This window comes from Ips typographus, linkage group LG10 (assembly GCF_016097725.1).
Source record: "Ips typographus isolate SLU linkage group LG10, UJ_Ityp_2.0, whole genome shotgun sequence".
Lineage (NCBI taxonomy): Eukaryota > Metazoa > Arthropoda > Insecta > Coleoptera > Curculionidae > Ips > Ips typographus.
In genome coordinates this window covers 6,696,386-6,721,593 of record NC_138431.1, presented here as the reverse complement: position 1 = coordinate 6,721,593, position 25,208 = coordinate 6,696,386, and the positions used below count along the sequence as shown (strand labels likewise).

The window sequence follows — 25,208 nt, the reverse complement described above, 5'->3', positions numbered from 1 at the left end:
TGGCAACACAACTAATCTGTCAGTCACGTGATTTTTTTACTCAGTTTTGAAAAATGTCAGTTGATCTAACTAAAATCGTACTGTTATAATGCCACTTGATTGAGCAAAATACAAATACAGGAGATTTGCACTAAACCTGCCATTAAAAAAATGCCTATATAATAATACTGTTAAGCAATGCATATTTTGACAACATTGCACTATCCTCTTCTAGACTGTCAATTGAAACGTCACTGTCATTTTTAATTCAATTTGACGTTTGACCGTTTGAGGTTAAACGAATGTTCGATTTAAGTTTGTGCTAAATAAGCGGTAAGTTGTGTTTTATTAGTTTTTCCTAATGGTTAGGACTGTTAGGGCTCCATATGACTAGTTTTCATTTGACTGTGACATTTTGCATCTAATTTTCCACAGTCATATCACTCAGTGTGTCCTCGTTAAATCCGCCATTAAAACGGTTTGAAAAAGTCCCCGTGTGATAAACGTTTGTTTTAAAAGTATTGGGACTCTTAATGGTACTCGTTAATGTAACTAAACAGGGTCGAAATCGATCTTGTTTGGTAAGTGGTTTACGTGGGGGCCCTTAATCAAACCGCGACCTTTGTTTGAAAAAAAAATGACGGGACCCAAAAAGACCCAAAACGTCACCCGATAACCTTTTCGAATTATATTATGCGGACGACCTTACTCCATATTTTTTCCGTTTGTTGCAATTGGGCAATGATGTGGTATAAAAAGGGTGTCCGTACCAGTGGTTATCATCAGTACCCTACCAACGAGTACATCGAAAACAACCATGGCTTTTAGGGTAAGTTTTTCACACCACCAGGTATTTTTTTTATTAACTTTTTTTAAACTTCTAGTGTGTTATTGTTTGTCTGAGTTTGGCCGTAGCCGTCCACGCAGGTTTCCTAACCCCGACGGTGGGGTATTCCGCCCCTGTATCGTACGCCGCCCCTACCATAACGTCACAATCCGCCAACATTTACCGATCGGCGGGTAATCTGGGCCAGATCTCCACCTACACGAAGAGCATCGACACTCCATTTTCTAGCGTGAGGAAAGCTGATGTAAGAATCTCCAACCCCGGTTACAGGGTAGCTGCCGCCCCCTCCCTTACCTACGCCGCTCCAGGTGCTCCTTTGTTGGGCGTGGCTTATTCTGCCGCCCCCGCTGTAGCTCATGTCGCTTTCGATTCTGGTGTAACACATTATACGTTTTAATTTTAGTTTTTAGTGTTATTATTGTTTGATTTTTTTATTGATTAGACAGTGTTTTGCATATTTATTGAATTTTTATTTGATCCTAAAAGTAAAACAAGATTAAAAGCCCAAATATTATGGTTTGTTAACTATTAGGCCTAAAATTCACGTTTTACTAAATCAGTTTGACAACACAGCAAACGGCCTAAACGGTCAACAATTTCAGGTTTTTGGGGACAGGCCGGCACTGTGTTCCAAATTAACACGGACGATTTATTAATATATTTCAATTATCTAATGCCAGGTAGAGCCTCCAGGCCGGCCGGATCTAGATCCTTATAGTAATGCTGACCGAAATCGTGTCGCTTGTTTTATGCGTCCTCGTGGTTTTTTTGTGGGCGATTTCGTCGAGGAACAATTCTAAGTTTCCCCCAGGTCAGTGTTATCTTACTATCGGTTTGTCAGTAAGGAGTTGTATAATAATTGTCGGACTAATTATAGAGTCACAATTATAGAGATAATTAAACAATTTTCTTTTGTTGTTTCAGGACCATCATGGAGACCTTTTATAGGGCACGGACCTTCTTTAAGAAAGTTAGCCGCCCAATTGGGCGGTCAACATTTTGCCTTCATGGCCATGGCTAGGCAGTACCAAACCGACGTGCTCGGGCTACAATTGGGCAGAGAACGGGTGGTTTGCGTGTGTTCCTACTCAACAATCAAACAGGTACTGACTTGCGAAGAATACCACGGTCGGCCCGATAACTTTTTTATGAGACTCCGGACTATGGGTACCAGGAAAGGTTAGTACCACGTCATTCACTATATTGGCTTGAAAAATGACTGACGTTTTAAAGGAATAACGGGCGCTGACGGGGAGTTGTGGAGGGAGCAACGGGCGTTTTTAATGTCCCATTTTAGGGCGTTGGGTTATGGCAAGTGTACCATGGAGGAGATGGTTCACGAGGAGATTAAGGAGTTGCTGGACACGATTCGCGCCAATCCTATAGTGGTTGACGTGTCGGCCATGTTGGCTCCCATGGTTTTGAGTATTTTATGGAAACTGACTAGTGGTAGGTACTAGAGTACAAAACAGATTTGTTGACCATTGATTTTACTTAGGTTCAACGGTAAAAGGTGATCCTAAAATTGTGACTCTGCTCCAGTTGCTAAAAAAACGTACGGCCGCGTTCGACATGTCGGGGGGAACGTTGAACAACTACCCTTGGTTGAGGTTCGTTGCCCCTGAAAAGACCGGATACAACGTAATGCAAAATGTCAACTCGCAGATCGGAGCTTTCATTCTCGAAACCATTCGGGAACATCAGAAAACCTGGACTGAAGATCGTGAAGACGATTTGATTTACACTTTCTTAGGAGAAATGCGACTTAGACAAAACCAAAACAGTAATTTTACTGGTAAAAAAATTGCTTCAATTCAAAAGTTCAATCATTTCAAACACTTAATATTTGCAGAAGAACAGCTTGTGATGCTTTGCCTGGATATTTTCATAGCAGGATCGGCCACCACTAGCAATACTTTGGATTTCGCTTTCCTGGCAATGATAATCCATCCGGAAGTCCAGGAAAAAGTTTTTAACTGTCTAAATGAAGCTTTTGATGAAAACCAAGAAATCCGTTACAGTGACAGAACAAGGTAACAACCCACTCAAGTAAACTGAACCATTTTAAAGTAACTTTCCTCTGTAGGGTGCCTTATATCGAAGCAGTTTTATTAGAGTGCCAAAGGTACTACCCTGTAGTGCCGGTTATTGGTCCTAGGAGGGCACTGAAAACCACTAGTTTAGCCGAATACATCATTCCTAGAGTAAGCTTTGACTTGAAAGGTACCACAAAACATAAAAATGTGATTTCAGGACACTACAATACTGATCAATTTACATGCCGTGTATCAGGACGTGGACTACTGGGAGAATCCGGACCAGTTTAATCCGGACAGGTTCTTGGACGCTGACGGCCATTTAATGCACCAAGAACGGGTACTAACATTCGGACTAGGTTAGTTAATTCTACCATAAAAATAAACAATTATGGTGTGTAATAAACAAAATATTTCTAGGGAAACGTAGATGTCTGGGAGACGCTTTAGCCAAAGTGTGCTTGTTCCTGTGTTTCGTGGAGGTTCTGCGCAGATTTCGAATTGAAAACGGTTGCGAGGGGATGGTACCCAGTGGTAAACAAGTACCCGGCATTTTAATGACCACGGAACAGTATGTAGCCAAATTTGTACCTCGATATTAGAACTTTTTTATATTAACGATTAAAATGAGTTTGTTAATGTGAATGATTCATTCCAAGAATCGTTCACTTCATAGTCAAATTCAATTGCAGAACAGTTTTTGGTTAAGGAAATTATTTAATTCGTTCTAATTAGTTTAATACGGACCTTATACACTTTACACACACACAGTGACTTGACATTTTTTACATCCAAGCAGAAGATTAATAACTCAACTCCCGATTCGAATGATTAAGGTCGAGTACTTGAAAGGCCAGACTGTGTTATGTTAACACATTAAGAGTGCCAATTCATTAATATTCATGATTTTTCGCGTTTCGTGAGTTTATCAGATAAGTAACTACTTTCTGATCCTGGTTCTCCCATCATGATTCTTGCAGTCTTGGTGATCTGGGGGTAGGGAACTTGTTACTTCTAACTTAGCCTAAGTAAAGTGGGTTATCTGTGGTACGCTTGTGTGTTTTCTTTCCTTTGAGTTACCCCTTAACCTGACAATAAAAGTTTTAATCAGACTATGAAGGCTTTCACGGCCGGTCAAAACTGAATTATGAGGAATTTCATTGGACTACCCCTTATAAGTTTCATATTGGTTTGTTGCATGTGGCTCCCTCTGTCCGCAACTCCTTGAAGAAGCTAGATCTAATTTAAAGTTTCCTGTAAGTAGAGTAGTAACTTGGAACTTCGTTTTAACTACTTAGGATCATAAATTAGTTTATCACAAACATAAGGTTTATCAGCTATCCTAATATTACCAAAAAGACTTGGTTTAAGCCGTCTTCTTGTTACTCTCCTCACTAAACGCCATTTTGGACTTTAGACACTCCCGTTTGTAGTGGGTGGGAGGCGTTAGACACGGCCATAAAACGCCGGCAAATGGTAAAAAGTAAGGTTAGGTTAGGTAAGTTAATTTAAAGTTTATTTTACAAAAAAGAAAAAAAATGATGTGTAATAAGGTGGTACGATTTAGGAATTTCAGTACGAAAATGTCTACAGACAAAATCCTAAGTAAATTCAGAGGGTCATTGCTAGGGTCACTTATGGGTGATTGTTTGGGGGGCCCCTTTGAAGGTAACGACATTACGGCAGGCGACAAACTTATCATACAACGTTATTTTAATAAAATGGAGGAAGCCGACTTTACTGGTTCGTACTGTTTATTAAGTGTGGGGCTACAGCAATTGAGAGATATATGTATTGAATAGGACCCTTCAAAAAGTATACAGATGATACGGCAATGATGAAATCCATGGCCAAATTCCTAATTGATAAACCTGAACCCGATATGCTGCATTTGGCTAAACTGTTTGTGGGGGAATACTTCAAAGAACCAAATAGAGGTTATGGGCAAAATGTTGTTGTTGTGTTTGAAAAATTGCGAGAGAGCAAGTACCGGGACGTGTTCCAACCTGCTAAAGAACAGTTCGACGGTAGAGGGTCCTATGGAAATGGCAGTGCCATGAGAATTGCTCCTATTCCTTTGTATTTCTATGATGATTATGACAACATGGTGAATGTAGTTATTGAAACTTCAAAAATAACGCACGCCAATGTACTAGGGATCAACGGAGCGGTGTTGCAAAGTTTGGCAATTCAGCAGGCCTTTACTGCTGATTCTACAGAAACTCTGGATGCTGATGCATTTTGCACTAGTTTATTGGGCAAAATCAGGAAAGTGGAGGAAAGCAGTTATGATGAGTTGTAAGTACGGCCAAGGTTGACAGAACTTCCTGTTAGGAACTTTATATTAACAGAAACAACCAGGAACCACCATTTTGTGCTAAAATCAAAGATCTGCAAGTACTGCTCAAAACTGAGTACTCTGACGATTTGGATGAGGATGTTATTGACATTTTAGGTAATGGCATTAGCGCCTATGAATCAGTACCAACAGCCATCTACTGTTTTCTGCGTGCTCTAAACCCAATACCCGGCATAGAGGTAACAAACAAATTGAAATAAATTTAAGGAATTAGCTTTATTTAACCCAATTAGACTGAAAACCTTGTGAGACGGACTCTACAGTATGCTATCACTCTTGGGGGCGACACTGACACTATAGCCTGCATGGCTGGGGCCATAATGGGGGCCTATTTAGGAGAAGAAGGCATCAATAAAAATATATTAAAACATTGCGAAAAATACCAGGATATTGTAACTTTGGCTGATGAATTGTACGCGGCTAGACCAAAAACTAAGTAAATTGCACAATCCAAATAAAATTTGATTTCTTTTTTGTTGGAACATTATGCGTAGGACATGGCAACGTTGCTTACAAATGACATACATCATCTGTCATAAAAGTTGACGCACTGTCATTATGACTGACAAATTTGAAAATTGAGGTTAAGTGTGTGATTCATAGTCACCCCCTTTTTAGGTAGAAAGTTAATAAAGTTTTTATATATTTTTTGGTATTTTCTTACTAGTTCTACCCCACTATATTGTTGAAACCCAGAAATTCAACCCTTTACATACTCTTTTCAAGTACCACTGACATCTGACAACTTTATTAAAATGACAGCACAAGGTCAAAAAGCACTAATGTATTATCTCACCTTTGCCCCTAAAGCCCTAGTAAAAAGGAATATTCAAAGTGTTGACACAGCAATACACATCGAAAATACATCTAAAAAAACCAAGGTGTTTTAATTAAGGTATTATACCTATTTGATTTTATTTTTGTATAAATTAAGGTGATAACACTTTTTCAGTACACCAATGCTAGTTAATCCGGGAACAAACAACTAGGTAGATAATGGCAAGTAAACCGGCTAAAAGAAAGTCAATTCACGCGACAAAACTAAACTTTCGTCCTGCAACTAGTGACGTAAACGTGGACTTTAAAGGCACAAAACCAACTTGTGAACCGACCTCAATTAAGGAGATTTTTACGCTAATGGTATTGTACATGTGCAAGAAGTCCTTGTTTTTCGATACCAACCTGAAAGTTGGCATTTATTTGGGGTGTTTGTTTTTGGTTTCGTTAATCGCAGACGTGGCCACTATACCTCGCATCTACCTGTCCAGATCGGACAATGTGTTCAACAAGTACTTTGTTAAATTCGCTTGGGGATGGAATTTGTTGCTTTTGGTTCCTTTTGTGGTGTTTACCTCATACATTTACTGCTGTGGACAGGTTAGGCGGATCCTTCAGCACCACGCACCACGACTGGTCATTGCAACCTTTTTCTGGTATTTCTGGACAAATTTATTCAACTACGTTGAAGCGTCATTTGGAAAATGTCAAATTAAACAGTTTGGTTCTAAGGAGACATGCCTGAAAGCTGGACACATATGGAATGGTTTTGACACATCTGGCCACTCATTCATCCTGATTTATGGCAGTTTGGTACTGATTGAGGAAACCCGCTCTATGATAAACTGGGACAGTATTAAAGAGTATTTGAGACTGGAAGACCACAACCGCACCATAAAAGAACCGGAACAAACCACCAATCCACTGCGCAATTTAACTCCTGAAGAATTTAAAACTCTACAATTCAACTATGAAAAGTACACCCCGTATATACGGGGACTGTTCATTGTTATCACGTTATTTCAAATTTTATGGGACGTAATGCTGGTCTGTACCATGTTATACTATCACGTGATGATTGAAAAGTTTGTGGGTGGTTGTGTGGCAATTTTAACCTGGTTTTTCACGTACCGAGTGTGGTACGTACACCCGAAACTCCTCCCGAAATTGCCAGGCGAGGGAGTATTTAAATATATTAAAAAAGCGGAAAAGCCGGTCGTTATTACGCAACGACGACGAGCTGGCAGCATTGTAAACGGAAGCGGCCCCATGTTTATGGGCAGGCCTATTTATAGTCCTGGGGGGGCACCTGGAGATGGGGATGAACCCTCCAGATAGCTTGTTGACTTTGTTTAAGACACAGTGTTGTAATTGTTTGCCAGGTGTGCTTTTCTTTTTTCATAATTTATGTATAGATACAGGGTGATCAAATAAGTCAACTGTGTTTATTTAAATCTAAATGCACAACCCAGAAATTGCTTCTTATCTCTAATTAGTGCTTGAAAAAGGAATCATTACTTTGCAACCAATGTCTTGAATTGTCTTACTAAGGTTTAAGCAAACTTTAAGTTTAGAGTAGGAAAAGTTGTTATGGTTATAAGTTTACAAAGGAGTTAAATGAAGGTCTTTATAATATTTTTAGTCTTTAATGCAGTTATTACAGCTTAACAACTTAGTCAACCTATACAGTGTTTTAAATGATCACCCTGTATGTTACAGAATAGTCTCTAAAATAAGTGTAAATCACAATTTTGAATTGTAATGTGCCTTTTTGTACAAAATTTGACCACTTATTTTATAAATATTCTGTCGGTGTACATACAAACAATACTCATCACTTCTAGGGTGCAAGTTTTAATTTATACAGTGTGAGTGCAATTTGTATGGGATGTTTTTCTATATTTTGTTGCAATAAACGGATAAAAAAATATTGTATATATTTACATCATTCACACACACCTGAATTAATCACTAAATTTAATTTTTTTATTAGGGGTTGGACCCTCTTTCTCAATACGAAACGGCTCTTTATACTGCAGGCCGTGTTTTACAAAACGTTTAGCCGCCCCTTTGTCAACTTTAGGCCTGATAGTTTGTCGTTCATGGGCCTGAAACATCTCATAAACATAAGTCCAGCTCCAACTACTAATCTAATTGTATTTACCTGTTTTGCTTTAATCATGTACTCTTTGATGCGATTTAGTTGGTTTTTCACGTCATGACTGTTGGGGTCCTGGCCCTTCGTCCTCAAATACATCCAATACAGGGTGTTCAAAGCGTAGGTGAGGAACAGATCAAAATCCACGCGATCTTTCAAGGAAAATTGACTGGTGTCCGCGTTTAGGGCCTGATCCAGCACATCGTGAATTTTCTGTACACTAGTACGTAAATTTTCCACTTTTTCTGTTATTACTTTGTCCTCTTCCAGGTCTTTTAAATCCATTTTTCTGAAATTTGAATATTTTATTAAGGTTATGTTTTTAATAATAATTCATGACTAGTGTGTATCTCTGTCTGTCATCTAGCAGTAGTAAGAGAAAGACACAAGAGTGCGCTACAGACCAATCAAACTCGTTAGCTATTTTGCAGTGGCAAGGTTAATGTCATTTGTCAATTAGGCCAACTTGGAAATAGTTTTCAACACAAAAATTTCCTCGTTTTTGTACCTTGTAGGGGTTTGGATTACTGGATATGTAAGACTGGACAAAGTAAACAACTAAACGTGCCAATTTCAGTAATTTAACAGCAAGACTTGTAGTTAAAATGTTGCAATTATTGTATTTGGGGTTGGTGCAACTGCGCACGTCAAAATGGACGTGGGCTGTGTTGCCTGTTTGAGAACTAATTCCACCTTACTCTAAATTTTGTTTTTCTTAATCAATTAGTTTACATTAAATTTTAACTTAGTAACATAATACTGGTTAGTTTAGCATGTAAATTTTGGGTTTATAGAGATAGATAAACATAAAATTTCATTGAAACTTACGTATAAATTGAATAAATAAAACCTAGGCTTAGACGGAAAAGGTCGACTTGACAACGTTGCCCTGCGTTGCCGGCATGTTTTCTTTATTGTATTCACAAAAGTGAAGAAATTCATGGTTGTTGTTATCAGGACGCTTTCCCTCCAATGTAAAAGTGTTTTCGGGCTCTGTAATAATGTGTTCAGTGATCTAAAGTGCTACTAGTTTGCTACAACATGGAGAATTGCCCGTTTGCCCCCGTGGTGACCGTAGAAGAATGGCAACGAGTACCCGCGGAAATCGGCGAGAAGATTTCAAAGTTTGTTAATGAGAAATTCGAGGAGTTAATCACCTCCCAAGCCCTACTGGAGACAAAAAGCACGAATTTAGGTTTGTATGGTTGTACTTCTCACTGTTATAACCTCACTTTATAAACTTAATCATAGAAAAAGAACACAATAATCTAAAAGAATGCAATGAGGCTCTCACCAGCGAAAACGAGACCCTTAAGGCCAGGCTCGAGGCCGCCGCCACCTCAATCACAGAGCTGGAAAGTCAAGTCACCAATTTGTCAGCAGAACTTGTCAAATTACAGTCACAAGCCAATCAACTTGAGGCTGATGCGGCAGAGTACCGGCACCAGCGCAATCTGGCGGTGGACGATCGCGACGAACACCTGAAGATGATCCAGAGGCGAAACGCTGAGGTGGAGAGGCTGCAACTGGACATTGACACTTTGTCTAAACAATTGCAGGATGCTGTGAACACCAAGTGTGAAGCTTTGGCCAAGGCTGAGGAAGTGGCATCAATGAGACTGACTTTGGAGTATAAGGAGAAGCGGTTGGAGCAGGAGAGGGCTCTGATGAATAGTCAAATTGACAATCTGACCGGTAAGTTGTGATTTTGTATGCAAAAAAACTGTTTTTAAAGATTGAGTGCATTTATTACTATCTTTTTGCTAAGTTGTGTAGTTACACATGCTTTGACAACAGTGTTATTTTAACTGCAGTAAAGGGGCTCAAGTAGGTTTAAAAACTAAATCACCTCAAACAGTTGATTCAGTGATTTCTGATTGGTGTGACCTCAGAGCATTCTATCCTTGGGTCTTTCTTAGTACAATAAACAATTTTTCTGACAGAGGATTCATTGACTTTGATTCTTAAATTTACTGATATTGTTATTGTATAATATATTGTTTTGAAAATTGAGACCCTAAGCAGGAGACCACAAGACAAAACAACACAAGCTTCCAAGAAATGATGGCTAATCAGCTGAGTAGCACTCTAAAACACCCTAAATAATATACTAAGATTTGTAGTAAGGTACAATTTTGTGTACAAATATGCTCACGTTTGAAACAGTCTGACTGTATGATAGTGATTGTGGTGAGTGGGTTGTAACTTTGTTAATTTGCTAATTACAGAGGAATTACAAAACCGAACTGATGAACTGTTGAACATGCGCCGTGACAACTCGTCGCGTTGTTTCCAACTCGAAACCAAGCTAATGGAAAAAACGCAAGAACTGGGCGTGGCTCAGGAACAAATCAAGTCACTGACGGAGCTGAATCAAAACATGGCGGCACGTAACGAGGAACTATCCCAGAAAATTTACAATTTGAACGAGACGCACGCTAAAGTGAGCGAGAGTTACGCATGCGAAATAGAGGCCAAAACTAAAATGGCTAACACGTACAAAGCAATGCAGGAGGAAGGTCAAAAGTACGCGGATGAGCTGAAGAACGCGCTAAGTGACGTGCAGGAACTGCTACGACAAGCCACCGAACAATACGGTGAACTGGAGACTAAACACAAAGAGAGTGAGCTGGCTCATGAAGAAATAATCGGAAAGAAGAACGATTGCATTGCTTTGTTGAAAAAAGAGCTGGAAACTGCTAATGAAATCATTGAACAGTGCAAGAGTGATGGATCGGCGAAAGACTTGGAAGGACTGTCGACTTCTGCTGCTTCAATGTCCAAAATGATGAAATCAGGAATGACTTACACGGAAGTGTACGGGCGTTATGTGTCCGTAAACGAACAACTGGCGGGTAAAGAAGAAGAATGCGTCAGACTGAACAACTACATTACCTGTATAGTGCGGGAAATCGAGGAAAAAGGGCCACTGATTAAACAGTTGAGACAGGAATACAGTGACACTTTAGATGCTAATGAAGCACTGAAAGCATCAAACGACCAATTGCTGGCTGAGCTGCAACAGCTGAGGGACTCCAACATGGCAAACCGCAGAATGGAAAATCAAGTGGCTAGAGAAAATCAAAGATTGAAGAAAGAGGTGTCTGATTTGTCCAGACAGGTTGTTCATCTCCTCCAAGAGGTAGAACACTCCAGAGTTGGATCGTCGAGCGTTTCCACTGATAATGACTTAAGTGACAGCGTCAGCAGCGCAGACATTATCACCAAAAGGCTGGTGACTTTTAATGACATCACCGAACTGCAGGCCACCAACCAGAAACTCTTGGCATTAGTCCGGGAGCTGACGGAACGCCAAGAGGAAATTGAATCGTTCGATCCAGCGGCCGTAGCCAACTTACAGCGCAAACTCGAGGAATTGCGAGAATCTCAAGCGGAATTACTGGACGAACGGGAGCAACAAACCAAAATGATGGTCACATTAAAGAACCAACGTGATATGTACAAAAACTTGTACACTCAAGCCTCTAAAGGTGGCGGAGACGTGGTTATGGAACGTAGCTTTTTAGGTGGTGAAGGTGAAACTGTACCACCAGCACCATCAGGCAAATCAGATTCAGACTCAAATTACGACGAAAAAGTGCAGGACTTGGAGAACCAAATAACTAAAATGAAAAAATTATTGGAGGAAGTCAAAGAAGAGCATGAAACCTACAAAAAAGACCGACAAGACAACGAAAAAATCCTACTGGAACAACTCGAATCGCTGCGAAACGAGTGCAAAGAACTAACAAAAATGAATTGCAAGCTGAGCTCCCAAACTGAATTGAACGAAGAAAAGTTCAAAGTGCAACAAAACAACATTGAAATTTACAGAAAACAAATTATGGCTCTGGAGAAACAGAACAAAATCTACAGCGAAGTAATCATTAAACACGAACAGGCCGCAGGTTATTTAAAAGACGAGGCAATCCAAAGCCAAACTAAAGCCTCCAAAGCTGAGGTGATGTTAGGAAACATACAAAAAGAGAACGCCCTCTTAAAAGACGCCGAACGCCACTTAGTTAAGGAAGTGGAACGGCTTAAACGGCACTCACACCAGCAAAACCTACTACAAAGCAACATAGAACTGATTAAAGTCACTTTAGAACGCAACGAAGCTGAAAGCAAACTGAGATTGGAAGCCAAGCTGGACGAAGCCCATTTAGAGTGCTCGAGTCTACGGCGCAGACTAGAGGAGGAGCAAAACCACTTCAGGGAACTTCAAACCCACTTGGAGAAGCAAACAAAACACGCACAGGAACGCATGGAGGAGGAAAAACAGGAGGCTGAGAAGCTACGAAAAGAAATAGCGCAACTCCGAGAGGAACTGATAAACAAAACCACCCACCTGGAAGATTTATCTAAAAAACTGAAAAGTTCAGTGTTTGCAATCCCCGATTCCAGTGCAGAGGGCCGTAAAGTGCGCGAGCTTGAACAGCAACTAGCAGACGCGCACGCCGAAGTAAACACGTTGAAAACAAAACTGAAATCCTCTAAAGAAGCTTGCGAAGAGTATTTCAATGTGGCACAAAACGCCGAGGCACAACTTAAACTAGTCTTGGAGAAAGAACAAAACTATCAACAAGAAATCGAAAAACAGAGACAACTAGTCAAGGAGCTGCAGGAGAAATGCTCTGAGCTGCAAGGAGAACTCTCCATTCAAATGGACGATCAGGACATTGCCAACTCAAACATTAAAACCAAATCACAACAGTTGCAAGAAGAACTGAACGTTCGTAGCTTGGACTTAAAAACCGCCAGGGAACATTTGGAAATCGCACAAACTGACCTGAAAAATTTACAGGAGCAACTCAAAGCGGTGGAGAATAAATATGCACGCGAAGTGGCGTTGCATTCAGCCGATTTGCAAAGTCTTACCGATTTAAAGGCTGAGCTCGACCAAGCGTTAGGACGTATCAGTGTTATAGAATCTGAGAGAGACCAGGCTGTGGAAGCTTTGAATCAAAACCTCCAAGCCATTGAGGAGCGTCAAAAGATAGTAGAAGAGGAGAAAGAAAAATTGGAGGAGCGTTTCAAAAACATGGACGATCAAAACGGTTTGTTGTTGGATCAGATCCAACAATTGAACACTCAATTAACTTTACTACAAAGCCAGGTGTCGGATTCTGCAAACACTAGCATGAACGCTGACAGTTCATTCAATCGTTCTCTAACTGAGGACGAAGTACGCAGTTCCGAACAGCTACTGAAAATCATTAAATACTTGAGACAGGAGAAAGACATTGCAGTGAGCAAGGCTGACATAATAGAGGCTGAACACTTTAGACTTAAATCACAGTTTGAATCAGTGAGTAAACAACTAGAGGAGTGTAAGCAGCAGTTAGAAGCTCAAAGACAAATCTCAGAGGTTACCAACGTGTCGGCTTCCAAACACGCAGAAGTGTTGCGCAAACTGGAAACTTTCAACGCCATCGCTGACAGTAATAGAACCCTAAGACAGGAACGAGACCAAGTATTGAAGGAAATGACAGAGCTCAGAGCTAGAGCAGAGAGTATGGAGACAGAGCTGGCGCCTCTACAGGAAAGAAATCGCGATTTGATGACTAAAGCTGATCAAATGCAAACTGAGAATATTTCATTAAGAGCTGAATGTACCAGATGGAGGCAAAGAGCCAATCTACTCATTGAAAAAACTAACAGAACCAGTCCGGAGGACTGGAAGAAATTACAAACTGAACGTGAAACTTTGGCCAAACAGCTCACTGTAGAAAGAGGCAACACTGCCAAACTGACTGAAGAAAACTCCAACCTGAAAAAAACAGTAACTAAACTGGAAGAACAACTCAAATCCCTACGTAGTCAGAACAACACCCAAACTGAAGAAATTGCAAGACTTAGGCAACAAGTGCAAAACCTACAAACCCAAGTCAGTCAACTAACACAAAACTTGGAACAACAGAACCAAGCTAACGTTAAACTAACCGAAGAAAATCGAGTTCTAACAGAAGACGTGGCTGCCAAAGATATCTCAGTGAGTGAACTAAAAAATAATCTAACCCAAGTGAAGAAAATTGCTAAAAAATACAAAACCCAATACGAAGACCAGGTGAAAGACTTGGACTCGTTAAGGCAACAAACTGAACAATCACAGAACGAGCAGAGCCAAACTGCCGAAAAACACACGCAACTTTTAGAACAGCAACGCTCCGAACACGAAGAAAAAGTAATTCAACTGGAAAACACCCACAAAGAATCCTTGGACCAGCTAAACCAGCAAGTGAGTAGCAGCCAAGACCAAATTGAAGCCTTGAAAAAAGAGATCGAAACGCTCAAACAAGCCAGCCAAGAAAAGGAAGAAAAATTCAAAACCCTGTTCAAAAACGCCAAAGACCGTATAGTCAGTTTAACTGAACAGAACACCAGTTTGAGGGAGGAGCTCTCCAGACAGGAGAAATCTTCATCGAATATGGGAGAACAATCATCCAGCAGCGGCAATAACAGCGAACTTTTAGAAAGAATCAACAACCTGCAACAAGAAAAGGACGAGCTAATTGAAAAGCTGCAAGTGGAAAAAATGACGCACGTGTCTGAAGTGGAAGCTTTAAAACAAAACATAAGTCAGTTGGAGAGGAAGTTGGGACAGCAACAGGGTTCCAAACCAAGCACCAGTTCGGCTTCTAGCGAAAAATCTTCTACTGAAAGACCCACCGCTGATATCAAACCCATTCCAGGTGAGTTATTGGTTTTGTCCTAATACTTTTTCTAGCAACTAATCGATTTTAGGACATTCAACGAATACTCAAACACAGTCAGTTCCTATTCAGCCGTGGCGTAGTGGTGGTGAGCCGCCTCTGGCTAGTATCAGGCCCATGTCACAACAGTTAAGGACGGCAGCAGTGTTGCCAACTACACAAACACCCAGTGCGGTTATGGTACCGCCTCAGCAACAAGTTCACACCACCGGGTCATCATCGATCGAGGCGTTGTCGAGCAGCCCAACATCTTCACATACAGAGTACGTTCCAGCTACTAGTTCGGCCAGTTCGGCCATGATGGGTCCTCGTCAAGCGGCAGTACCTCCCACTCAGTCCTCAGAGGATGATGACAATTCCATTCAAGTTAGTATTGTCGTGATGTGATTGGTTGGTATTTTTAATGAAACATTACAGATTCAGGCAGCCCCTCAGCAACAAACTCTGGCCGTGGTGTCACCTAGAGTGGAACCACCCAGTTGTGGCCCCACTCAAGAGCAAGGCACCAGCTCGAGCAGCTCCAATACGGTGACGACGACGCAGGCCGGGTTGAAACGTCAACGAGAACCGGATACTGACAGTTGTCAGGCCGAAGAGAAAACTCAGACGACCCAACAGAGCAAAAGAACGCGAATGCAGGCCGGTATCAGCGACAGCGCCTTGGAAGTGGAGTATCAAGTGCCAACTAGTAGTCAACGTGATCAGGACGACGATAACGTGATCATATTGGAGGAGAGCGATGAGGAGGCGTGTCCGGACGAGGGTGAAGGGGAGGATCAGGAGGACCCCGACGACACTGAGGTGTACGACATGGAAGCTATGGAGCAGGACAATTACGACGACAACGACTGTCAGGAAGATGAAGAGGAGGCCGGAAACGAGGTGGAAGTTATTGAGGACTCGAGTGAAGTGCCCAATCAGAGCGAGAGTCAAGAGGTAGAGGAAGAGGCAGAAGGACAAGCTCAATCGGAGGCGATCAGTAGTGGCACTGATGGTGAGTTTCTAGAATTTTAGTATAAACCTTCATAAGCTTAACTTGTTAAAAAGAGACGGGTAAGAAAATTACACAACTTAAAAAAATAACGTAGCAACAGCAGGGCCGTCCAGTTCATTTGCGCGTATTCCATCAACGGTCACGCCCCGGGCCCGTCTTGTTGCGCCCCTTCCTTACCGCAACCAGCCAATGGACGAGACGTTTGACGATCGGATCGTTCCGTCCACGCCCACTTTGTTCACGCCTCGTCGTTCTGACGGTTTCGCAGAGGCCGTGAGCTCACCACGCGTGCCCACTAGTTTGACGGGGCGGTTCACGTTTAACGAGCCTCACGTAGCTGGTGGCTCTTCGGGCTCTGGTGGGCGGGACCAAACGTCCGAGCACGCCCTCGAGGTGCCCCAAATTGACGATAATAGTAGGTCGATCGGTGATGGTTGGTCCGGGACGGTCGAAGACACTTTTTCGGCCGTTTTAGACGAACCAGACGGACACGGGAAATTTTTAATAATTCGCCTTTGTTACAGGCACGGGACGGAGCGTGCCCACCACTCCTCTTCAGTCATCACCCCAAGAATCGATACCGAACGTTAGTGAAGAGCAAAGCGATCGTCAAACTACACAAAGTGATGGTAAGTGGTTTTTTCAAGTATTATTACAGATACAACGTAAACTCTTTTTTCAGAAGAAATCCCCCAGGTGACTGTAAGCACCGAAGACGATGAGACACGCGGTGAGGGCAGCTCTGAAGAAGTGATGGGACCACCACTGCAGGCAGGTCCTTCCTCAGAAGATCCGCGTTCCGCTGAAGATTTGGAGGGTGACGATGGCGTCACTTCAGAAGGGGAAAAACCTCCATCAACCGAAGAAGGCGAGGAGGAAGGCAGAGAAGCGGAAGCCTCACAGAGTCCTAACGAGTCCCAAAGGGAACTCGCTAGAGGGAGCGGTCCTTCAGCTAGGAGATCGGTACGCATGAGTCCAGCTAGAGGTTCACGAACGGGGCCCACGCCCATCGTATGGGCCGACCAGAGGAATCCTGCACAGCGCCAGTTCGGTAAGTTTGGCTGGTTTATGCGCGTTTCATTTGTTAATTGCATCGATTTTGACAGGTCAAGGACGAGGAGGACCAGCAGGTTTTAGCGGTAGCCGTGGTGCGTCACCGCGTAGATCTAGGTCTAGGCCACAAAGACCATTCGGGCGTTACTAAACTCTGAAAATATTTAGTTCAACTTGGCATTCCTCTTCAAATTGTCTTTTCGTTCACGAGGATATTTTTTTTTAAATTTCGTGTAAAAAATGTTGTTAATTTGTATTATTTTCATTAGCCTCTGGCGTATAGTTTCGATTGATACAAAATAGATATTCATTTATGGTCCTATTTAAGTGTACACCACGGTTTAGCATAGATTCAAATTCATTAAACATGTCCATGTACTTGCAAGGAAGTGATTTTGATCTCCTTATTTTAAAACAGTCAACCAAAAACCTCCTCTACAATATAAAATGAAATATAAGCACTTTTAATAGAAAAAAAAACTGAAAGTACAATAAAGCCAAACATGGAGGTCATGACTGTGGCCGCATTCGTTTTCAAGCTCCTTGGAGCGATCAGAGCGTTTTTGACGTAATTTGGGAAAACCAATCGTTTTCCCAAATTACGTCGTTTGAAATTGGTCAAATGACCACCTGTCAAATTACATCATTGTGACGTCAAAAACGCTCTGCTCTAAGTTTAAATTGCAACGGGAAAAGTTCGAAGAAACTGTCAACAAACGCCAAACAACAATTGGTAAATGGACATACGTTAATGACGTCAAATCTCCGTCTCGCTCAGTTTACAACTAATAAACAAGGAACGACAATAATTATTACGTCACTGTTGCCAGCATAGACTTATTTTAGTCAAAATGGAGAGGACACTCAAAGCTAGTGCAGTTGCTTTTATTGACATAACATTACTTAAGCGTATTTTGAGTTTTAGTTGTAGTTATTCATCATAAAGGTTAAATAGGTGTAAGCTGCCTTGACGGTCTGCAAAGCAAAATGGTTTAGAGCTGTAAATTGGGTGATTTTCTTCAATATTCACCGAAACAGCGGTATTTGCGTTCATATTGAAAAAAGGTCCGGCTGTTAGCCCTAAAGGGCGCTGGGCTCTCATCACCATTATAAGGAACAATTTTTTGATATTGGTTGGCTGTTCTACCCAGTTGCTTGCCATTACTGAGTCGGCAATCTTAGCTCCCTATACAATAAACATTTTTTTCTTATTAAATTAATTAAAAAGAAATACCTGAATAGTAATTTCGTTGGCAGTCCAGGCGATAACAAATATTTGAAAAAGTTGCAAAATAATTATGGTTACTACTGATACCATGTAAGAAGTCGTGTCAATCTAAAATTGAATCATTTATTTATTGTTTTAACACACTTTGTACACATTTTACCACTATGAGCTGTATAATACCAGAAGCTAAACCGAGTTCGTTCAAAATAAATTCCATCAATAAAACGTATTTAATGCGAACATTTAAAGACTCTACAAAACTATACAAATATATACTGTTATCTTTATATTTTTTTTTGTGTCGAGCTTTTTACCTAAGTAAGTCCTGATGTTCAAATATTAAATCATGAACAGTCTCCAGGATTTCCCGACCATTTTGACTAGCTATAGCATCAAACTTTCTTAATTTCAGCCCTAAAAGCTTCAATCTAGAGCTGGAGTAAATCATTAGATTGATCAAAGTGGCCTGAGTGGCAGTGTTGAAGCAGGTACCCTGAACGATCATGAATAGATTGAAAAAAATTACCCAGTTCATGTGCGTCTCACGCCGAAACGGAAACCACAGATCGTGCATAAAGGGCTCTTTCTCGTACTTTGACATGTCCGCAGCCCAATAAACGTCCAAAAGGGCGGTGACAGCAAACGTGGACGTTGATAGGGTCGTAACCAAAAACTGGCTCAGATTCACCCTACGGCCGTATTTGACCTGCTCTTGGTAACAGATAATCAGCTCTAGATCACGCGATTTGAATATGTTCCGTTCGTGTTTCATTGCGTGTTCGAACATGTGTGGGATTTTCATCCTTTGGAAAATTAGGATTTTAACGCAGGTCTCAAAAACCAGTACCAACACGTTTAGGTCGCGAAAAATTAGCGTCTCATCCTCTTTACGCACTATCAAAATTACCAATTTTAGGACCAAAGATGCAATCAAAGTCACGTAGGAATAAGTCTGGAATTTGCTGTATACTTTATACAGTTTACCTTTAAGCGGGTCTTTGGTAACTGAAAAGGGCCAAAAACCCCCTAAAATCAGGAAAATTTTAGGGATTTTTATAAACTCGTCACTCGCCATACTTTTCTACAACTCTGGAGCGAATCAGTAGAAAAATCCTACTTTTTTTAACATAATAAATTATTCACTCAGTTTAATATTTAATTTCTGGAAAATCCGTACTAATTACCATTCAGGATCAAAAAGTAACCTACAATTACTGCGGCAAACCCTGATTTTAATGTTACAAAAGTAAGAAACGCCCCAGTAGACGGTGGTTCTCACAAGATATAGGTTTTTCCAAGAAATATTCTATTAAAATAACTAATAATGCTACTATTTAATGGGTGTTTACTTACACCAACATACAATTTTCCAGTTCACATATATTTATCCTAAAAGTTGGTTTAACTTTATTTATTATACTTGAACGGTGGTATGTAACCAGCAAAACACTGGCAACGGTGAAATTGGCCATGCCGCTGTGTTAGATCTAGGCAACGTCGCTTTTATGCACGATGTCAAAGAGGGTTTTTGCGATTATTTTCTTTCTTTTACTAACGTATGTGATCACCGCCCTCTGTACAAGAAAGCCTAGAATGTAGCTTTTAATGGCGGCGTTATCGGATTTTTTTTTGTACGCAAACCTATGCAGATGCAGTAGAAAATATGTTTTTTTTTTATTTTTTCGTGTAGTTGATTAGAAGTTGTGAGTGAAAAATCAAAGAACGCTTCATTCCTGATCCAGATATGTATAGATATGGCTTTTTATACCCAATAAAGTCCAGCCAAAGCAAGTTTGGTTAGAATCCTTTGTCCTGGAAAGTACAACAAACTAATGTGAAAACTGCTCAATCAAAGAAAATTTGGAAATCCTTGAATCTAGGTAAGCAAAACTGGTAAATGGGTTTTATATTATTACCAAGACCTTTCTTTTAAAATGTAAATGTGCCAATAGAACTTCTAAAAGCTGTCCTGTTTCTTCAGAGTAAACCTTTGTTGCTCTCAAAATGCAGGCGGCCTCAAAATGTAACTCACATACCTATGTATGTAAGAGGCAATAAGTTTACTGAATGAGAAAGCATATTGTACTTACCACTGAGTATTTTGTTGGAGTAAAATCATTCCAGTTCAAAGCTTTCAACCACTGTTGGGTTCGAGCAGGGTCTTTTGGAAAGGAAAAGACTGACACTTTTGGACCTTTCACCAAATTGCTTTTACAATTTGGCAAACAACAATTGGACGGCATATTGTAGAGGCAATAGAATTTAAGTTGAAAAAACCAACAACAAATTATAGAACAATGAAGGAACAATAACAATAGTGATAACACAATAAAATGAACACAAACTACACTTTCACTAGAACAATAAACATATAAACAACAATTACTTTGGCAAGTAATCCCAAGTCTTGACTTTAAACCTTAAAAATTAATTTAATCATCCAAAAACTCAATTTCCACAATACAAACAAATGCAAACTGTCAATCCCATATTTCGGCCATATTGGAATTTTTGGAATGCACCTTCTTGGCTTTCTTGTACAGAGGGCGGTGATGTGATAGAAAGAGAGAACTAGTTAATGTTGGTTTTTCGATTTCTAACCTCAAACGTCACACAAATAATAACCCCAAAATATCACTTGTTAAATAATAATTTGTACTAAAAAATGTTGTGCAGAGAAGCCCTAATAGCATCACGTAAGTCACCAAGACATTTTCTACTATTTTCGCGTTTAATCAGTGGCAATTTCAGTGAGAACGGTCCATTTAACCCAAGTACGGTCCAAACACTACAAATTCACGTCTCTGGCCAAACAAAAAGCGCGCAGGGACCAGGGCCTAACCGGGAATCCTAACGCGGCCGGAGTCCTAACCGACAGTCCCGATTTCAGCTACTTGGACGGACGTTTGACGCCTTTAGGACCGGGTCAAAAAAAAAGACTGGATCGTAATGAACAGACCAAACAGCAAATCATCCTACTTGCAGGGGAAATTGATTTTGCCATTGAACGTTACAATAAGATGCAGAAGCAAGAGCAGGGCAGGAAGCAAGGGATTTTGGATAGGAAGCTTAAACCAAAAGGAGAGGCTTTACTCAGTTCAAATTAGTGTTTATAGTAAATATAGTTAGGTTGTTTTGAACTTTGATGTTTTACTATTAATCTGGGTAGTAAAAATATTTTAGCAAGTACCATCAAATTGTTAAACTAACTAAATACAACAATCCCATTCAGTCTTTAACCAAATACCCAAGACAATAGTTACTAAGAAGCCTATTGTGCTATATTTTCTGGCTTCTTAAGTAATTTCACTCAAGCCCCAGTGGATTGTGTAGTAGTTTATACAGTGTGTTGTGCGTGGTTTTTAGGTTAATCATATCATACACATCACAAAGGGGCAGTGACCAACATCAGTCCTACTTTTGTATTGTTTAAAAATGTTAACTTTACTGAGGAGTATAAAAGGGGCAGTAGAACATAAAGAACCGATGGTTAGTCGAAAAAAGGCTCAAATTACCCCAAAGTAGTAGAGTTTGGTTAAAAAAATAATAACTATAGATATATCAAGTGGAATGACTTGATCAGAGGGTTGAAGATAGTAAAAATTGCGCTCCTAGAAAAAAACCTCCAAAAGAGGGTTATTTTACTAATTTTTATTGTACAAAACAGCCTTTAGGACTGTATAAGAAGCGAAAAAATCGGTTATCGACAATCACTTTGACCTTAACGATATTAAGGAAAAAAAAAATCACATCAGGCAAAGTAGTAAGACGACGGTGCGTCCCCGACTACCCCCTTTCACCCGTCCGGCGCCTTCCTAAAGATCGACGTTCGGCGTCGCGACGGCCTCCTCACTGTTTTGAGGGTTGTAGCGGCGCTAGGGCGGACGTCGACGTCGCTCTGCCATTTTACTGGACGCGAAATTGATCGAAAAGCGTCGGCGATCCAGAGTGTGTGTTCAAAATTGTTGTGTTTTTTTGGTGTGTTTTCCGGTGTGCATTTGTTATACAGTTTTGGATTCTTCCCCTTTTTTCCAACCCCTTTGCAAGCGAACGGGGATTTCTTTTATTGGAGGTAAGCCAAAAACCGTTAAGTTTTGGATAGGGAGAGAGGCCAAAAAAGTCATTTAAATTAAACGACCCGACCAGTTTCCTCTGGTGTTATCTCCGCCGCGACTTTATTAAGGGTCTTAATTAGCCCTTTTCCTAACTGAAAAGCCCTCTCCTTTTATTTAGGCCTCATCTAAGATTCATGGGAGAAATTTGCCTCTTTCGTTAGAGAACTTTTCCAATTATTTTTTATCTGGTCGATAAAATTTATAACAAAACGTATATAAAACGAGTCCTTAAGCCAATCATTATTATGACTGAAATTACACTAAAAGTTTATTATAGTTTTTTATTGTCTTCTGTATTACGTATAAAAATAACATTTTTTTGTACCGTTATTTATAAAACAGCTTTTTCAGAGAGGACAAAATCTTGACCAGCAGGTGACGGAAACTATAGTAGTAACGAGTGATATTTGAAAAGAATCGGTCACGTGAGTGAATAAAATTTCCTATAATAAATCTCACATAAATTGGTATGGCGTCAAAAATTAATTTATTACTGTAGCTGAATTCATTGATATTATTAATCATGAAATTATGGATGATGTGACTGGATGTTATATTACTGTGTTTCTGTCAAATTTACTTTTCAGAAGCTTGTGTCATTTTCAAAAAATTTCTAGAAATAATTAGAGGCTTCTGGCATTTTCACAATGCTTGTAGAAGCTTCTGGCAAATTGAAAAAACTTCAAGGAAGGCTTAGAACACGTGTAAAACCTTTTGGCAATGTTTGAAAGGTTTCCAGTAGTAATTATAGAGCAATTTTAGAGGTTTTTGGCAGTTTTAGGCTATAGAACCCTTAAAGGCTTTTGCGGCAATTATTGGAAAGTTTCTGGCATATTCAAAATGGTTTTAATAATAATAATAATAATAAACTTTATTTGCCAACAAAATGATATACAAATCACAAAGCAACGTCAAATGGTGTCTGTAACACCTTTACAAATAATCTTACTGATCTAAACTATGGCTAAATACGTGTATAACGTTACAAAACATGCAGCAGATATACCAACCAGTATACAATAATAAAAGACACCGGCAGTAATAATAGTAAAATACACTTATAATATGAAAATAGATACATAAAATAATCAATAAAATGTTACCTAGTAAAATTAAAAGAATAAAACTGCTTTTTAGAGGCCTTTGACAAAATATGATGAAGCTTTAACTTTGGCAACCTAGCCAATTCGGCAGCTGTGACGTAATCTTAAATTTTGTCTGAGTTCTGGTATGTGTCACAATGACTTGTGACAATAACACTGTAATGATTTCGACTTGGCAACAGACGTCACATTTTGCTAGGTTGCCAAATGGTTGACTACTTCTCACAAATTGGGAATTTTCTTGAAGAAGAAAGGAAAAACAACTCAGTGCGGCTGCAATCTTTATTACGTCAGTCTTATAAACTGTGGAGCTTAACAATTCAATTTAAAGCGCCCCTCCACCGCTCCAAAAACATAGAACAAATTAAAATGGATTATATAACTTTTAAACAACCTCCAGTCGTTTGCAGACTGGGGATTTTAAATAATGAACTGTCACGATCATAATAACTTCTTGTCTGGCTCTGAGATTCCAATTTGCTTGCCTCTCTCTCTCTCTCTCATACCTAAAACAGATTAAATTTGATTCGGCGGATGAAAAATTCATCTAACCACCCAGAGGAAAATTAATATTTATTATTAGATTGTTGTAAAATATGAGTGTGATTTGCATATAATTTATAACGGCTTAATTTGGGGCAGAGCCGTGTTTACGGGTCCCGAGTAGGAAATTCACGATCTTGGTCGTTTTAAAGAGGGAAAGATTGAGCGTCTTTAATATTAAGGCGAATTTATGAGGATGTTTCAACAGCACCTACTAATTTTATCTTTTTTTTTGACGACAGACTTTATTAATGTACTCGTTAAATTTTACCAGCTTTTAAGACAAATTGACTTTATAGTTTACTTTATTTGTGATTTTTTTAGGTTAAGGTACCAGCAACTTTGATGCTTGCTACTCTGTGATTAGTGGAAATGTTTCAACTGAACGTCAGTTAAGTGTGTCCTCCAGTCGCCATCTTGACCAGCCTGCTCTGACCCCGATTATCAAATCAATCTTCTGGAGGACAATCAAACGTCTAATCGTCGAGACCAAAATTGGACTGCTTTTAACCTTTAGAAAGGAAAAAGCTTCAGTTTGCTAAAGTAGTTTAGACAAAGCCGCATATCGCATCGATTCGTTCCCGATTGCGGAAAAGAGCACCGGGAATATTAAAAGCACAAACAAAGCCCTAATCATTAACCTACCCAGGCAACGTTTACATCATCGAAACTGCACAGTAATCAGTGGAAAAAGAAAATCGAAGCTTTTCGCTACTTCCATCGTTTTTCACGTTTATTACGTTTTCTCACTGATTTGATAGAGGGGAAATGCCCCCGGGTTACAACATTAATGTCAGTCACAAGTATATGTCAAATTTGTTGACACAAGTGTATGACGTCAACCTAATTTTATTTAATTCCTGTTATATATTTCCATACACGTTATAATTGCTGATAAACGTGCCAAGCAGACATCTTCAGAGCCAAACAGATCGTATCGTCGTTTTTTACACATTTCCAGCAGATGGCGGACTGGCGATAAGCTTTGTGCAAACAAAAAGAGAAAAATAATTGCAAGCCCCGTTTCGTTTTTTTTTTCAATATCCTCAGAGCCCCCCGTATAAATATATTTGCACCGCATATAAAAGGATCCGTTTCTCGTTTACGTACATCTCTCTGTCTACATTCCCTCGGGCTCTTTTGCATATCTCAGAATCTCGCAATGGGTTAGAGGCAGACGGGTAATTTTCGCAGCTAGCTTATTTTGTGTGTTCTCTCAGGTGGCACGTCACCGGTCGCTTTTTTCGGCGTTTTTTTCAGGGATATACAACCCATTTGTGAGAGTGTTTGGTTTGGTTAGATA

The 25,208-nt window shown here is 40.0% G+C and overlaps 9 protein-coding genes across 19 annotated transcripts in view; 7 read left to right on the top strand and 2 right to left on the bottom strand.

Annotated features, from left to right (window-relative positions):
• The first annotated feature begins 237 nt into the window (after window positions 1–237).
• On the top strand, window positions 238–3,912 carry Cyp305a1 (Cytochrome P450 305a1). 2 transcript variants are annotated; one of them, XM_081987842.1, is made up of 10 exons: window positions 238–312; window positions 1,507–1,637; window positions 1,751–2,005; window positions 2,060–2,275; window positions 2,369–2,436; window positions 2,492–2,621; window positions 2,679–2,859; window positions 2,913–3,030; window positions 3,080–3,221; window positions 3,283–3,912. In XM_081987842.1, the coding sequence occupies exons 2-10, from the start codon at window positions 1,547–1,549 to the stop codon at window positions 3,462–3,464; spliced, it is 1,383 nt and encodes a 460-aa protein (XP_081843968.1). In that variant the 5' UTR covers window positions 238–312; window positions 1,507–1,546; the 3' UTR covers window positions 3,465–3,912. The 2 variants fall into 2 exon arrangements, with proteins under 2 accessions (XP_081843968.1, XP_081843967.1); XM_081987841.1 differs by having other exon boundaries at window positions 240–312; window positions 2,325–2,621.
• Window positions 325–1,499, top strand: LOC145734514 (pupal cuticle protein C1B-like). Its single transcript, XM_081987940.1, has 2 exons — window positions 325–808; window positions 864–1,499. Exons 1-2 carry the CDS (start codon window positions 797–799, stop codon window positions 1,221–1,223), a joined length of 372 nt encoding a protein of 123 aa, XP_081844066.1. The 5' UTR covers window positions 325–796; the 3' UTR covers window positions 1,224–1,499.
• Window positions 3,913–4,184: 272 nt separating the features above from the next.
• Window positions 4,185–5,692, top strand: LOC145734482 (ADP-ribosylhydrolase ARH3-like). 2 transcript variants are annotated; one of them, XM_081987888.1, is made up of 5 exons: window positions 4,185–4,360; window positions 4,430–4,605; window positions 4,665–5,160; window positions 5,214–5,400; window positions 5,455–5,692. In XM_081987888.1, the coding sequence occupies exons 2-5, from the start codon at window positions 4,446–4,448 to the stop codon at window positions 5,659–5,661; spliced, it is 1,050 nt and encodes a 349-aa protein (XP_081844014.1). In that variant the 5' UTR covers window positions 4,185–4,360; window positions 4,430–4,445; the 3' UTR covers window positions 5,662–5,692. The 2 variants fall into 2 exon arrangements, with proteins under 2 accessions (XP_081844014.1, XP_081844013.1); XM_081987887.1 differs by lacking the exon at window positions 4,185–4,360 and having other exon boundaries at window positions 4,367–4,605.
• A 255-nt stretch (window positions 5,693–5,947) lies between these two features.
• Window positions 5,948–7,770, top strand: Fitm (acyl-coenzyme A diphosphatase Fitm). The gene is made up of 2 exons (XM_081987885.1): window positions 5,948–6,116; window positions 6,174–7,770. Exon 2 carries the CDS (start codon window positions 6,218–6,220, stop codon window positions 7,334–7,336), a length of 1,119 nt encoding a protein of 372 aa, XP_081844011.1. The 5' UTR covers window positions 5,948–6,116; window positions 6,174–6,217; the 3' UTR covers window positions 7,337–7,770.
• Window positions 7,625–25,208, bottom strand: part of Rrp47 (Ribosomal RNA processing 47) — a 126,808-nt gene continuing 109,224 nt past the window's right edge. Inside the window, exons 1-3 of one of the 2 annotated variants that reach the window (XM_081987934.1) lie at window positions 9,451–9,465; window positions 8,163–8,445; window positions 7,625–8,106 (exon numbers count right to left, since the gene is read on the bottom strand). In XM_081987934.1, coding sequence (XP_081844060.1) covers window positions 7,963–8,106; window positions 8,163–8,441 — 423 coding nt within the window. In that variant the 5' untranslated portion in view covers window positions 8,442–8,445; window positions 9,451–9,465 and the 3' untranslated portion in view covers window positions 7,625–7,962. Of the gene's footprint in view, window positions 8,107–8,162; window positions 8,446–9,450; window positions 9,466–25,208 lie in introns of those variants that run through there. The other variant, XM_081987935.1, reaches the window with a different exon arrangement.
• Mgtor (nuclear basket protein megator) lies at window positions 9,043–17,301 on the top strand. 5 transcript variants are annotated; one of them, XM_081987737.1, is made up of 9 exons: window positions 9,043–9,351; window positions 9,408–9,851; window positions 10,385–14,848; window positions 14,901–15,235; window positions 15,287–15,863; window positions 15,964–16,278; window positions 16,388–16,492; window positions 16,546–16,914; window positions 16,970–17,301. In XM_081987737.1, the coding sequence occupies exons 1-9, from the start codon at window positions 9,198–9,200 to the stop codon at window positions 17,065–17,067; spliced, it is 6,861 nt and encodes a 2,286-aa protein (XP_081843863.1). In that variant the 5' UTR covers window positions 9,043–9,197; the 3' UTR covers window positions 17,068–17,301. The 5 variants fall into 5 exon arrangements, with proteins under 5 accessions (XP_081843863.1, XP_081843862.1, XP_081843865.1 ...); XM_081987736.1 differs by having other exon boundaries at window positions 15,958–16,278; window positions 16,549–16,914; XM_081987735.1 differs by having other exon boundaries at window positions 9,044–9,351; window positions 15,958–16,278.
• On the bottom strand, window positions 17,786–20,536 carry LOC145734474 (odorant receptor 10-like). 3 transcript variants are annotated; one of them, XM_081987873.1, is made up of 5 exons: window positions 18,459–20,536; window positions 18,305–18,404; window positions 18,151–18,252; window positions 17,947–18,102; window positions 17,786–17,891 (listed from the first exon to the last, which is right to left on the bottom strand). In XM_081987873.1, the coding sequence occupies exons 1-5, from the start codon at window positions 19,217–19,219 to the stop codon at window positions 17,838–17,840; spliced, it is 1,173 nt and encodes a 390-aa protein (XP_081843999.1). In that variant the 5' UTR covers window positions 19,220–20,536; the 3' UTR covers window positions 17,786–17,837. The 3 variants fall into 3 exon arrangements, with proteins under 3 accessions (XP_081843999.1, XP_081843997.1, XP_081843998.1); XM_081987871.1 differs by having other exon boundaries at window positions 17,786–18,102; window positions 18,459–20,180; window positions 20,235–20,536; XM_081987872.1 differs by having other exon boundaries at window positions 17,786–18,093.
• On the top strand, window positions 20,682–21,333 carry mRpL52 (mitochondrial ribosomal protein L52). Of its 2 annotated transcripts, none has more exons than XM_081987938.1 (2): window positions 20,682–20,840; window positions 20,896–21,333. In XM_081987938.1, exons 1-2 carry the CDS (start codon window positions 20,810–20,812, stop codon window positions 21,249–21,251), a joined length of 387 nt encoding a protein of 128 aa, XP_081844064.1. In that variant the 5' UTR covers window positions 20,682–20,809; the 3' UTR covers window positions 21,252–21,333. The 2 variants fall into 2 exon arrangements, with proteins under 2 accessions (XP_081844064.1, XP_081844062.1); XM_081987936.1 differs by having other exon boundaries at window positions 20,700–20,840; window positions 20,884–21,333.
• Window positions 22,025–25,208, top strand: part of Lar (tyrosine-protein phosphatase Lar) — a 118,562-nt gene continuing 115,378 nt past the window's right edge. Inside the window, exon 1 of the mRNA XM_081987741.1 lies at window positions 22,025–22,216. The gene's annotated coding sequence lies outside the window, so the exon portion shown is untranslated. The remainder of the gene's footprint in view (window positions 22,217–25,208) is intronic.